This window comes from Onychostruthus taczanowskii, unplaced genomic scaffold (genome assembly GCF_017590055.1).
Source record: "Onychostruthus taczanowskii isolate IOZ18803 unplaced genomic scaffold, ASM1759005v1 scaffold123, whole genome shotgun sequence".
Lineage (NCBI taxonomy): Eukaryota > Metazoa > Chordata > Aves > Passeriformes > Passeridae > Onychostruthus > Onychostruthus taczanowskii.
In genome coordinates, this window is record NW_024498385.1 from 1177656 (window position 1) to 1191692 (window position 14037).

General features: G+C 37.4%; 1 protein-coding gene across 6 annotated transcripts in view; it reads left to right on the forward strand.

The window, feature by feature from the left end:
• CPLANE1 (ciliogenesis and planar polarity effector 1) overlaps positions 1-14037 on the forward strand; it is a 59515-nt gene that overhangs the window by 24253 nt on the left and 21225 nt on the right. For 3 of the 6 annotated variants that reach the window (XM_041396007.1, XM_041396011.1, XM_041396012.1), the window contains exons 23-32: positions 660-821; positions 985-1093; positions 1454-1757; positions 2186-3119; positions 4280-4443; positions 5491-5624; positions 6193-6275; positions 7111-7179; positions 9357-9439; positions 11878-12064. In XM_041396007.1, the coding sequence (XP_041251941.1) occupies positions 660-821; positions 985-1093; positions 1454-1757; positions 2186-3119; positions 4280-4443; positions 5491-5624; positions 6193-6275; positions 7111-7179; positions 9357-9439; positions 11878-12064 (2229 nt within the window). The remainder of the gene's footprint in view (positions 1-659; positions 822-984; positions 1094-1453; positions 1758-2185; positions 3120-4279; positions 4444-5490; positions 5625-6192; positions 6276-7110; positions 7180-9356; positions 9440-11877; positions 12065-14037) is intronic. The other 3 variants (XM_041396008.1, XM_041396009.1, XM_041396010.1) reach the window with 3 other exon arrangements.

Consider the following 14037-nt stretch of genomic DNA (forward strand, 5'->3'; position numbering starts at 1 on the left):
AGAAAGAGTAATGAAAAAGATTAAAATTTATCATGTTTTCTCTACTTACACCTTCTCAATTGATGTCAGAGGTCCAGGAAGAAAAAGAAAGAAATTACTAGCATATTTGTCAGGTGTTCTGTAACAAGTCCAAGATTTTTCTTCACCAGAATAACTAAGCTTCAGATAAACAGCATGGCTCTGTTTCTAATTGTGGATTATTCTGATTTTTCTGTACTTTGTCTGACAGTGACAAATGAGATAGAAACTACTGTTCAAAATAAACCAATCTATCTTAAAAACCTCTTGCAAGGCTTAATTATCTTGCTCACAAGAAAGAATTTATGATCACCTGAAGTCAAAGTAGAATTACTTACTTCACAGTTTAGGCAAATCCTCAGGTTTTACTTGTGACTGTAAACAAACTCTTCAGCTGTGTGCTAATAGAATTTTCCTAAGCTGGTTTTAAAAGGCCCTTTATTTTCTCTCTCTCTCTTATTTTTTTAACGTACATTATGATCCATTACAATGTTCATCTCTTTCCTGCCATCATATACTGCTCTGCTTGGCAGATAAGTTAGAGATACTTATTTTTAAGAAGCATTACTATTTGCAGTGTATGAATCATTTTGCTGAAATACATTGTTCGTAGTAATTAATGTTTCTGGTTATTTTTTTAGGATCCAAATAAGAATGGATACGATGCCTACACAGTTGAGCATTGTCTGAATGCAGTGGAGTGGGCTTGTCGAATGCTTCCTTTCTGTAGATTCATGAATGTTGAAGAATTAGTTCAGGATGTAATTTTAAGTCTCCTAGGAGAATTGCCACCAATAAAAAAGGTAAAAGACCTTAAAACTAGTATAAAAGCAATAGAGATTATCACAAATATTTCTCCTCCTTGGAAAACCTACTGGTTATATTTTCTCATGGTATAAGTTATATGTGATAAGACACCTACTTGTATGATAGCTACTGGAAAAGATGCTTTCTTTTTTTGTGTAGGTGGCAGAGGTTTTTGTAAAAGCATTTCCTAATCCTGAAGATGTAAGAGTTCCACTAAGAGATAAATATCATGGACTTCTGCAGCGACTGAGACACAGTACTGCTAAAGGTAACGTTCATCATTCTTCCAGAAATCTTAAACAAGCTTTGGTTTTTATCCTAGTTACTAGCTTGCGACAGTACTTTCTGTCATATCCCATGCAAAACAATTATTGCCATTTTCAGTTGGACAACTTTGAGTTTTGTAAAAAAGTCTGTGTTTTCTTTCTGATACGTATGATTTCTATACCAGCCACAGGGTATCATGGCTTTCAAAATGTTGATGTTTCTTCACATTATCACAGTTTTTTGTTGAATTTATAAATGGCTCTAATTTATTATTTTAATTGAAATCTAATTCATGTCTCAATTTGAGAGACTAACTTAAAACTGAAAATTAAGACTGCAAACTTGATTTTCTTTCTTTCAGAAGGTCCTGAAAGTGAAGAAACGATGTCTATACAAGCTGCTGAAGAAGTGAGGAAGAAGGCCTTGAGACGTGTATTGAAGAACATAGGCCCCATAGAAGTTAATATTTGGGAGCCAGTAGAAGAGGCAGCATCAAATGACGAGGAACACTGTTATGACAGATTCTCATTAGGTACTAGTCTAAGCACAAGCACACTTACTGATGTTGGGAATCCTCAGGTATATAATGATGCAGACACGCCAGACACACTTTCTGATGCTTTGTTTACTGAAGAAACAAGACCTCAAACACCTTCATTCCCAAGGTATGAAAAAATTGCAACAGAAGGCTTTTGACTTAAATTTGGGGGCGGGGGTGGGGGGGGGAAGAGTTGTCTCCTGCTGATCAAGTAGTCATCAAACAGGTAAATTGTCACTGTGGGTGATTTATCAAGTAAAGAATTACATATTTCCTAAATCATAGAATTGCCAATGTTACATCAGTTAGTATATGACTAATAAATTATTGAAGTGTAAATTACTATCAGCTGTGTCTACATTTGTATATGTTACTGCCTAGTTTCTGTCTATGGATTTTGACTTTTATTAACTTGCCACCTATACATTGTACTAATGTAAATTTGGGGTTTTTGGCTGTTTTTAACTTTAGTGGAAGATAAGGAACAAATGTTGCATGTAACTCTTTTTAAAATGGATCTGGGTATTAATGGTTCTTACATCTATTGTCTTACAGGGAAAATGAACTCCAACGACAAAGGGAAATAGGTAACAAAAATACCACACACAAGATAAAAGCTCCTAACTGTAAAACGAAACATAAAGACAAAGTGTGTAGGAGAGACAGGCTTAATCAGCATAATTTGCCTGTAGTTGGTGCGTGGGAATTTGAACGTGATGATGATGAGTATGTTAGATTTTTAGAACTCTTTCTGAGTTACGTTCTTGAGAGAGACCTGATAAAGTATGGTGACCTTGGAATTCCATTTCTCACCAGCTTTTCTGGGCTGCTTCGAGAGCATGAATTGAACTCTCTCTTTTTTGATGTTCACACAACACTAAAACGTCGACAAAACAAAACTAGAAGTCCAAGTGTGTTTAGAGCAGGGTCTTGCTATACTGTCACCCTGGCATCCTGTGATCCTGAAGAGGTACCTGCCTGTAATGAAAACAAAAATATTTTGGAAAAACCAACAATTGTACAGTCTGTTGGGCAGACCACAGAACCTTCTGTGTGTAACCTAAAAAATGGACTTAAAGAAGGCTTATTTGGTTTAAAATACAAACCAATATACAGAGCTCAGACTGACAATCAAGGAGTCAGTGTTGCACAAGCAAGCCAGACCTTTCGTAACCATACTTCCTCTACCCTGCAAACTCAGGCAATTCCTAAATACATTTACAAAACTCTTGATGTAGTTGGTATTGTACCAGCAGAAGAACTGCCTATAGATCTGATGGGCAAATTGAGCAATATTTCAAAATTGCTGGAGTGGATGATCAGATGGTCCGATAAAAGACTGCCTTGTGGTTCCAATAAACAAGATTGCTTAGAAGAGACTCTCCCAATGATACATCTGAAAACATCATCGGCAGCTGTCCTTACGTCTTTTTGGTTGTTAGAACAGTTATATGGAGACAGATCTCAAACAAGGAGCGTAAAATGTAAGGTAAGAAAAAGGATGGGACAAGTGTTGGTGAAGTGTTTTGAGTGAGTTATGCCAGTAGGGAAAAATCATATACATGTTTTACCTCATAGTTCTCCTCTCAGTAAAACATGGAATATTGATTAATAGCCTTTCTTTTAAGAGTTGCTAAGAAAAGGGAAAAATCCAGAAATACTGAAATTCTGTCAGTAGAAATACTTAAGTTGGAGATGAAAATTCTCTTTGGAAGTTCAAAATATAGGTAATTTATCCAGACACCACATTTTTTGCACAAATTCCTGTAAGTTTGGCCACTGTGTCTAGTTTTGGACATCATCTTTGAAAAAACATGCTACTGGAGAAAGAACATGGCAGAGCAAGGCAAAGAATAAAGAAATAGTTCCTCTTGCAAGAGTTCCTTTGTGTTTGAGGACAGTGCAGGTACAGTCTGACTAGAGTATTTTAACTGGCTAAAGACCGTGAAAAATGACTAGCACTGTTACAGAGATTTGGAGTATATGTGTGGATATGAAGGAGGAGATTTGCCAGATGAATCTGGTATGTGTTGCTTTAATTTATGTTTCAGAGACAACTGGATCACTTAGCTTCTTTAATTAACAATACATAGAGTCAAAGAATACATGAAAGTCTTTGAGGGAAGAGGGTTGTGGGACTCAGGTTGAGAAGGCTTTTCTTCAGTTTCAAAAGGGATTTTTTTCTTACTTTTTTCTGGTTTTTTGACAAGTATTTTATTTACAACTTACAAATCTTGCGTGTGCATCTAACCACAAGGTTATGTATCTCTTTTTGACTTTCATACTGTTTCCAGTGGTAATTTGAGAGTTTTATATTGTCTGGATAAGGCTGAATCTTACTGTATATATTTACCTTGATTATATTGTCATATAGTGTCTTTGACAATTCATACTCAGTTGACACTGAGAAATCTTTCTTATCTTTCATTTGGATAATTCAGAGGACCATTGCTTCACTTAATGTAAAAAGGGGCGAAACTCATGTTTCTGTAAATCTGTAAATCCAGGACTTCTTGGCTCTATAATAAAGAAAAGGATATGAATTAATTAAGTATAGCCATTCTGTATGAAAGCATTGTGGTTTTTTTAAAAGTACCTGGTATTTTTTTTTAACTAGTGAATTTTGATTATTGTTGTTTTTATTAATAGCATCCAGATGATCAATACCTGGAAGAAATTGCATCTCTATCAGAAGCCCAGTCTAGAGCAGAGGAAGAAAGTTGTATGGATGAAGGCTCTTCCACAGTGGCCAATTCTCCTCTTCATGTTCAGATTGTACAAGTGTGTGATAATCTTCGTGAAAGTGATTTGGGGTAATTTTTTTTTTTTAATCTAAGAACTGTAGTTGGTCGTAATTCCTCTACTAAGCAGCATGAAGAGATCTACTGTTATATATGTATTATATACATAGTATGTATTATATCAATATTTATATTTATGTATTATATTCACGTTTAATTTTGTGCAAAAAGTCAAACTTGGGCATATTGGTTACCGCTGCATGAAGCAAATTAAATATTCTCCCTCAGCACATGTACATAAAGTAGCTGTTGCATATTAAGTGAATTGTACATGGTTGTTTATAAACTTAGTGATGGAAATAGAATCTAGATTTCCAGTATAATGGGTGTCATGGTTTTCTCAAAGAATTGAGACAACTTCCTCTCTTTTCAGTGTAATTTTCTTTGATTTAAGATGAGTGGTTCACAATGTTAGTTTATTTTCCTCTAGATCTGTAATCTAGCTATGTTCATATGTGTGCATGTCAGAAAAATAGATGGAAAAAGCAGTAAATATTTTATTTGTTAATATCTTGCACTGTCTTGAAAATAAAGAATCCTTAAGCTGAATTCCACTGTGGCATTTCATCTTCTGTTGCAATAAGAAAAAAAAAATCGATCTCTAGTATTAGAATATGTAGAGAGAGTGAGTTATATAGATTTCTAGTATTCTGAAAATAATCTCTAGTATTTTGAGACATGATTGTATTCTTGTCTGACCATTTCCTATTTTTTTCAATACACTAAGTTCCTGTGAGGGAGATAAATGTGGCCTTAACCAGATGATTTTAAAGACATAGCACAATTTATCTGGAAACAGCCTGTCTGAAAGAGTGTACCATTAATGGCACTAAAATATCACAGCTATGCAAAAAAAAAATAAGCTTGGTTTAAGTTGTAGTCAGAGAGGAAACCTCTTGTGATATAAACAATGAATGATATAAACAATGAATATTGTTTATATCACAACAGTGCTTATTTTACAGTTAGGCACTAGCCTGCAATATAAAAGGAACAGCAATACTTGAAGTGAGCCAGGTAATTATGTTGTTAATTATGTTTTGTAATCCTTATTACCAGAATGTCTGCAAAGTCAAAATATTTTTATAAGAAGAAAATTAATCATGGAAATAATTCTGTGCCTCGTATAACTGAAAACCTGAATGAAGTGGGACCATTTGTTCAGCAAGAGTTGGATGTAACATCAGAACAAGGTTTGTTTTAATTGTATATCCTCTTATTGTGGTCTGACATATAAAGCAGTAAGAGTTTTGCATTAATACAATTTTATGTCCCTCTGTTTATTTAATCAAAAAGTAATAATGTCTTCATTGTTGTATTGAAATTATTTTATCCAGTTTGTATTATAACTAAATTATATAAAATTTTTTAATGAAGACTTTCTGATCACTTTTTCACTATGTCCCTTTTTTTCTATAGAAATAGAAAAATGTATGTTAGCATGTTCTATTCTCTTATATATTTTCGCTCTGGAAATATTCACACAACTGTGCAAAATGGTTTGCAAATTTTAAGAGCTGAGTATGTGTAAATTATCATATTTGTACCCTTTACATAAGCTAGGGATTTTTTTACCTCTCTCTTTGCGTGCATGCATCAACACTAGTAAGCACACACATTTTGAATTTGCAGAAGCAACTTTGAACACTTTGCTCCACACTAGTGAAAAAGTGGATTAATATGACCTGCTGCCAGAAATCACGTAACAGTACTATAATCTATGTCGTTTTCTAATTTAGAGTAATTGTGTTTATATTGTAGAATTCTTTGAGGAGCCATATGAAACTTCAAAGAGCTCCAATAGCTCTGTCAAGATCAGACCTGTAGAACATCAAAGAGAACAGGCAAGTTGCCATACAATCATCAGAGATCATAGAAATGTTTGGGTTTGGAAGGGACTTTAAAGGTCATCTCATTCCAAACCCCCTGCCATCGGTAGGGACACCTTCCGTTAGACCAGATTATCCAGGGCCCCATCCAACCTAGTCTTGAACACTTTCATGGATGGGACATCCACAGCATCTCTGGGTAATCTGTTCCAGTGCCTCATCTCCTCACAGTAAAGAATTACTTCCTAAAATGTAATCTAAACCCACCCTTTTTCAGTCTGAAGTAATTTCCCCCTTGCCTGTTACTATTGTGCTCTTGTAAAAGGTCCATCTCAAACTTTCCTGTAGGCTTCTTTAGGTACTGAAAGACTGCTCTGAAGTCTCCGTAGAGCATTCTGTTCTTTATGCTGAACAACTCCAACTCTGACAGCCTTTCCTTGTGGGAAAGGTGCTCCAGGCCCCTGAACACCCTTTGTTCTGGACTTGCTTTACCAGGTTCATGTTTTTCTTATACTGGGTGACACAGAGCTGAACACAGTGCTCCAGTGAATCTTCTGAGGACAGAATAGAGGGGAGAATTGCCTCTGTCAATATGCTAGCCATGCTGCTCTGGGTGCAGCACAGTATATGTTTGGCTTGGACAAGCTCAGTATTCCTCATCCTGTACTTGTTTCAACCTTCTGTAGGCTTCATTTTTGTGCTTGACTTTGTCTGAGAACTCCTTGTTCATCCATGCAAGCTTCCTGGCATTTTTGCCTAACTTCCTCTTCACTGGGATGCATCCCGCCTGACGTTAGAGGAGGTAATTTCTGAATATTAACCAGTTTTCCTGTGCCCCTCTTCTTTCCAGAGTGCAGTCCCATGGGACTCTACCAAGCAGATCCCTGAAGAAGCCAAAGTCTGCTCTTCCAAAGTGAAGGTCAGTGAGCTTACTGTGTGCACTCCTCACTGCCCTGAGGAACTCAAATTTCACCTTTCATGGTTGCTGCAACTAAGGATGCCCTTGAGCTTCACATTCCCCATCAGTTCCTCCTTGTTGATCAGAATGAGGTCCACCATAGTACCTCTCCTTGCTGGCTGTTCTGTCTGTCACATGTGGAAGGAAATTATCATCAATGCCTTCCAGAACCTCCAGATTGCCTGTGCCATGCTGTGTTGCCCCTCCAACAGATACTGGGATGGTTGAAGTTCCCTGTGAGGACCAGGGGTTGCAAACGTGAGGTTGTTCCTATCTGCATATAAAGGACCTCATCTGCTCTATCTTCCTAGTTGGGCAGCCTTTTATCAGAACTCCACTGTAATGTCACCTGTCCCTGCCCTCCCTGTAAACCTGAGCCATAAACTCTTGGTCAAGTCCTCATCCATCCCCAGGCAGAGCTCCATGCACTGCATAGAGGGTGGCACCCACTCCTCATCTCCCCTGCCTGTGCTTCCTAAAGAAAGAGCCTGCATCCATCCATTCCAACACTCCACTCATCAGAACCATCACACCACGTATGCAATGCCAGTAACATTGTACCTGGTAGACATACGCATTTCCAACTTTTTTATTCCCCATGCTACGTATGCTTGCATGGAGGCTCCTGATGCAGCTGAGTTACTGACAGGAGAAATTGTAATTCTTTTGTGCAGCTCTTCAGGTGCTCTGTTGACAAGCTGCTCCTCTCCAGGCATCTCTGACTCTGTCAAAAAATTGCCCCTCCCCTGACAACTTTAGTTTAAAGGCCTCTTCCCCCTTTCCAAGACTATGACTGAAGGTGCTCTTCCCCTTCTCTGATAAATGAACTCCATCAGCCCTCAGCAGACCAGGTTCTCAAAGCAAGTCCCATGGCTGAAGAAGCCATACCCCTGACTGTGGCACCAGTCCTGTAGCCATTTGTTGATTTACCAGGTTCAGACCTTTTCAAACCCCTTCCTTTTGGAAGGATGGGAGGATTGACTGTGCACTCCAGAGCCCTCACTGCTACTCTCTTCTCAGCCAGCTCGTGGATGTGTCACTGGCACACATGTGAAACAACAGTAGTGGGTAATAGTTGGTTGTACAGGGCTTGGTTGTCTCTCGGCGACATCCCTGACAGGAGCCCCAGGGAAGCAGCACCTCCCTAGAGAGTGTGTCAGCTTGGCAAATGGATGCCTTGTTACTTCTCAGAAGAGAGTTACCTCCTACTACCACCCATCAGCTTTCCTTAGTTGTGCTGGTTGTAACACAGAGAGCAGGTCTGTGTGCCTTACTCAGCTCCAGCATTTCTCCTGACGTGACAGGATCTTATATGGAAGCATTGAGTTGTTATGAATACTGTTTTCAAAGTATCATGAATTCATCAATACATTTGTGAGCTTGAGGGCTGAATTGTTTAGGGTTTGTGAATCTTCTTTCTTAATAATAACAATTAAAAGGTGGTAAAGTGAGATCTGCTCTGAGCACTTTTGGAAATGTGTGTATGTTTTCATATATGTATATATTGTAGATGTATTATGTATACATAAAATTGAATTGATTTTTAAAGAAAATACATCAAGATGTTTCTTTTGCTTCTGTCTGAAAACTCAGTCTGGATTTATTAATAAGACTGCTTTTTTTATGCATCATTTTTGGTCATAAGTATCTTTTCTTTGAAAGTGGCTAAGGGCAGGGCTACTACACTATGTATTGTGGTCTCCAGTTTTTTCAATACATTTCACTATAGTGAATCTATGGCGTGTGCAAAATCCTACATTTGTTTAATTTTCTTGTTTTGTAGATAGTTTGTGTATAATGGGGTTGTTTCCACATTTTCATCTTTACCTAGGGAGTGTGAGATTAGCAGAATATATATCCAGGGTGCTACATGAATATGAATTTGGAACTATAATCTCATAATAATGAGATTTTTTTAAGAAAGAAAGATTCTCGGGTAAATTGTTGTATCTCTTTGTTGTATGATCTGTAATTATCTGCTGATAAGTATATAATTTTGATTATTTTTAGTCAGATTATTGTAATTAGATAATTAATCAAAAATACATTTGCCATAGGCTAAAAAAACTGTTATTTTATTGAAGCAGGAGGGATAGAAAAATTTGCAAGTTTAGAGCTTTTCATCTTTTTTTATTTAGCAGGTTGCCATTTCAGCTGTAGATAGTGCTCAAGAAGATCCAAACCTGGAAGAAACAAAGGAAGAAAAGGCTGAACAGAATATGTAAGTGACTTGGGTTTTTAAACTCTTTTACGTCTTTTAACTTTGCTTAAAAATCTAAAGCAGTTTTGTTAATGATTGTATTCAGTGATGTCTCGGGTTCTTGCTGTTGCTTATAGCAACAAAGCCATAGTTTCAAACAGTTTCAGTCATCTCCTATTTCATGTACAGGCATTTCACATGTATGAAGGGCTGGGTTGATGAATCATTATTTTAGTAATGATCTAAGAAAACAAGCATGATTTGTGGGAAGATATATTTTATCTAGGAGAAAGATAGACAATAACTGGAAAACCAGAAAATCTTATTACGATGGCATATAAATACATGTCCCTACATACACATAATGTTTGTGAAAGACTTTAAAATTAATTTTAGAAAGACTTGAAATTCTCTACTTTTTAAAATTACATGTTTTTGTTTTAACTGAATGTAGGATGCCCCTGGAGAATTTATTATGTCATTGTTTTTTCTCTTCTAGGGGTGCAGATTATAGTGATATTAACAGTATTAGTTAAATTGGATTTTCTCTTCCTTTGTGTACCAGAATCAACCTTTTCTTTGCCTGGTGTTTTGAATAGCTGGAACTTTTTCACTGCTTTTGTTTGAGTCAGTTTCTGATTGCTAGGGGAGACAAAACATGAATGTCAATATTTGCCAGCTCAGATTGCAGTGTAATGCTGTAATTGAAGCAATGCAGATCTGTATAGCTTTGGTCAGGTGGCTTTCAGGTACTTCATCTCATACTAATTAAAATACTTTTTCAGGAGGTTATGTGTATATTTATACACATACATGTATATAAAATGGAAACAGACATCATAGCAAATCATTGTAGTATTTGCAATTATTGTAGTATTTCTCTCTTTATAATATGACTGAGGTTGTTATTAGCAGCATTTCCCACTCATTTCTTTAAAACGATGCAGAAGTTCCTAGGCAAGATAAACCTATACTGTTTTATGTAATAAAACAATATTTTTGATTTGAAGTAATGTGATGTGTAGTTTTGACTGCAAAATATTTGCAGGTAGAATGTATTGTACCTACAAACAAGTAGCTTTTTCTGGAACTTCTCTGTACTATAATCCTTGTGGATCATATACTCTCATATGCTATCTGGAATATTGCATGGCTCAAATGTTAATTCAGAGCTACCAGATTTCAAGAGACATGATAGTTTTATTTTCTGGTTCTGGACAGAATTAATTATATAATATTGCTATAGAAGATACTTGATTATATAGATCACCTGAACAATAACATTTTAAACTTATATACATTTTAATTTAAATTACTAAAATGCAGCTATCCTATGGCAACTGATAGATTTACATAAATATATACAAAATAAAGAGAATGTTGGAATTAGGAAAAGGAGTCAGGAGTTAGTCTCAGGCTTTCAGTTCTGGAACAGTCCTCTATGAGGCTTTTTTCACTTTAGAGGAAAATATGAACTACGCATACTTTTGGGCTCCATTTTCATGTGTCTCTAATCTCTTTTTCTTCTTGAGTTTCTCATGCCAACTCTTTAAAAAAATTTACTCAAACTTTTGGTATTTCATGTCATGCCTGCACATTCTAATTGCCTTCCTAACGATTTCATATGCCCCTTCACACCTATTACATATCTAAAACTATTACTCATTGTCCATTACTTTATGATCCTGCTTGCTCACATGCTTGGAGGCCATTCTGTACAATTGTAAAAGGTTTTCTAAGGGTTGCCTGTATCCATAGCAATGTCAGCATTTTTCTTAAACAGAGAAATGATTTTGGGTTGATTTCTGTTGGTGTAGTAAAGTAAGTAAAGTCCTTCAGTTTCTTCATAGCTTACTGTAAATCCTAACTCTCTCTTCTTCATGTAAGGAATTAATGTACTTAATATTCTTTACCAATTAAAAGATGTTGTAATCACTGTGGGAAAATGTAAAGAAAATAATTTAAAATTGGAGTAACACATACAATGCATTACTCTGAAATCTTGTTACTTTTTGAGCCAAGATATCTAAAGGAACATTACTTTAAGTCAGAATGAAGTCTTCCTTATTTCAGCTAAAAATGTCCCTATTAATTTTCCATCAGTTGTTTGGCTTTATGACTAACCAAGCCTTTTTTCTGTTTCTTTTTGTCAAATCATTGTTTTCTGCCTTCATCTCTAGTGATAATATTTTAGATATGCTTGTGGCTACAAAATCAGCTAGACCTTACATCTTTACTACTGTTTTTCATTCAGTGTTTTACAAAGTGTTAGGAAACACGTCCTACATGCTCTCTAGTCAAGATCGTGCACTGTTAATTATTCAGTTGCTCTAACAAATTAATTATGTTTTTTTAATACACAGGTATTTTTAAAATTTTTCTGGATTGATTTAAGACAACCTTGTGTAGGTGTTTTGAACTCTGAATGTTTTTCATAGTTGGTTGTTTTCTTTCTTAAGTAGTGCAGACGCTGTAAGTGATTCTCAGCCTTCTGAGACGGCTGTGTCAACTATGTCAAGTCTTGCCTCCTATACTTCTGTTTGTGCAAAGCAAGAAGTCAAGGAAGAAGTTCCTAGAGAAGAGAAACCAAGCACATCAGAAACTGTCAGGCAGATGCTACAAGATGAAATGTTTAAATTAGTTCAGGTGAGCACATATAATTATTTTAAGCAATTTTCATGGTACCAACTGTGTTGTTAAAAAAATGGAAATAGTTACTGTTTTAAGGACCTTTTGTGTGTGGTTGGTTCAGTGCACCCACTAGAATATACTTACTCATTTCCTGCTGTGAGATAGGATTAGGAGGAAGGCAGAGCAGGCTCAAAACTTTAAAAGGGTATAAAGAAAACTTTATTAACAGTAACTCAAAGAAAGAATAATAAGAATCAGAATAAAACCTTTAGAACACTTCTCCTCCCCCCTACAACCTTTTCTTTCTCACCAACAACATACAGAAACAATTCAGTCAGTTTGTCAGCTCTAGAACAGTCTTTCTTCAGTTCACTTAGGATGGGGAGTTGCCCTTGCTATGGCATAGACTTCTCGACAAGAAATAGTTCTCTCATGGCTTTTAATGTCCATGAATAGCAGCCGCTCAGAAATCTGCAATCGTGGAGTCCCTCCGATCTTTTGCAGCATTCCCACGACTGTGGTTATGAGCCAAGTCAACTTATGGTGTGCTATTTTAAGGATGAGCTGTTCAAGAGCAAAGGTTATCTTTACTTTACAGAGATAGGTAAAGATATCTCTGAGATAGGTAAAGAGATTTACCTATCTCTGAGATCATCATCTCTGGAACAGTGGTCTTCTCTCCCTTGGGGCACTCTTTTCTCTCTCTGTGCAAAGTTCTCCTGGGATCACAACTACTGCAACATCTGCTCGCTTTAGCATAGATGCCTGTGCTTATATCTACAATTTGAACACTTCATCCCCTCATACTTTCATTGAGTTACAGGAAAAATAGACTGGTGTGTCAATTATGTCTTCTCCATAACCTTACAAGCCCAAACCTGAGGCATCTCAACCCTCTCATCTGGGACTTGACTTCTTCTTACTGACCTTCATGTCATGTTGTTCTCTAGGTGTCTTTACTCTGTCCTTTTCTCTCACTGAAGGAGAATTGAAGGTCTGCAAGTCTTATCTATACCCTAAAAGAGCTAATATCTTGCCCAGGGCCTGCCGATCCTCACAGGATCCCTGCCAGGGGTGTCCAGAGCACTCATAGTGATGGATTCTCAGGCCACACAGGGGCTGTGTCAGAATCTCAGGGGGCCTGGGCCACAATAGCAGCAGCTGCTCCGGCTGCATGGCTGTTTTCCGTCCCCTGCTGCGTTCAGTTCCAGCCGCAGGGCACTCTGTGTGGCCTACACAGCTGCCTCTGCGGGTTTTTTGGCTGCCGTGCTGGGAAGAGGGCCGGGAGCTCAGCAGCCAGGCTAGTACTCAGCGGCCGATGGCCTCCCTTCTTTCTCCCTGCCTGGCAGCCGCTGCGGCCCGGCCCTCCCCCAAATCCCCCGGGCCGTGCGGGCGTGGCCCGGCCCTGCGGCGCAGCCTGCCCGGCCGAGACAGCGGACGGGCCAGCCTTGCTACCTGCTCCCAGGCCAGAAGGCAAAGAGAGAATTCCCGGGGTTTGTTTGTTTTCACATGTGTGATCATAGAGGCAGGTCTAGTTTTTAATTGGCTCATTAACATTCTTATTCTCAAGGCTAACCAGCAATTGGTTTTGCTAGGCAACGAGGAAGCTCTCAGCAGCTCCTCCCAGAAAAAATCACTTCAGTGCATGGCTCCAGTGCAAAACAGCGCAGGCTGTTCTTTAAAGAGATTTCTAGTTCCATGTTAACCACTGTGAAACTTATTTTAGACTTAAGTCTTGCTTTTAATTCAAGAAAATTAGTGATATAATAATAGATCTTTGAGTGTGTTTTAGATCACATATGTCAATGTCCTTTAATAGTTTACACTTGGAAAAATTCTGATGCTGGAATAGCTTTTCAACAGTGCTAGGATTTAAGTGGTGGTAGTATGTTGACCCAATTTTATGTGACCTAAATTTATTGAAACGTCACAAAAAATTGAAGATACTTGTTTTGCTTTAGCATAATCTGTCTGTGGCTGGTATTTAT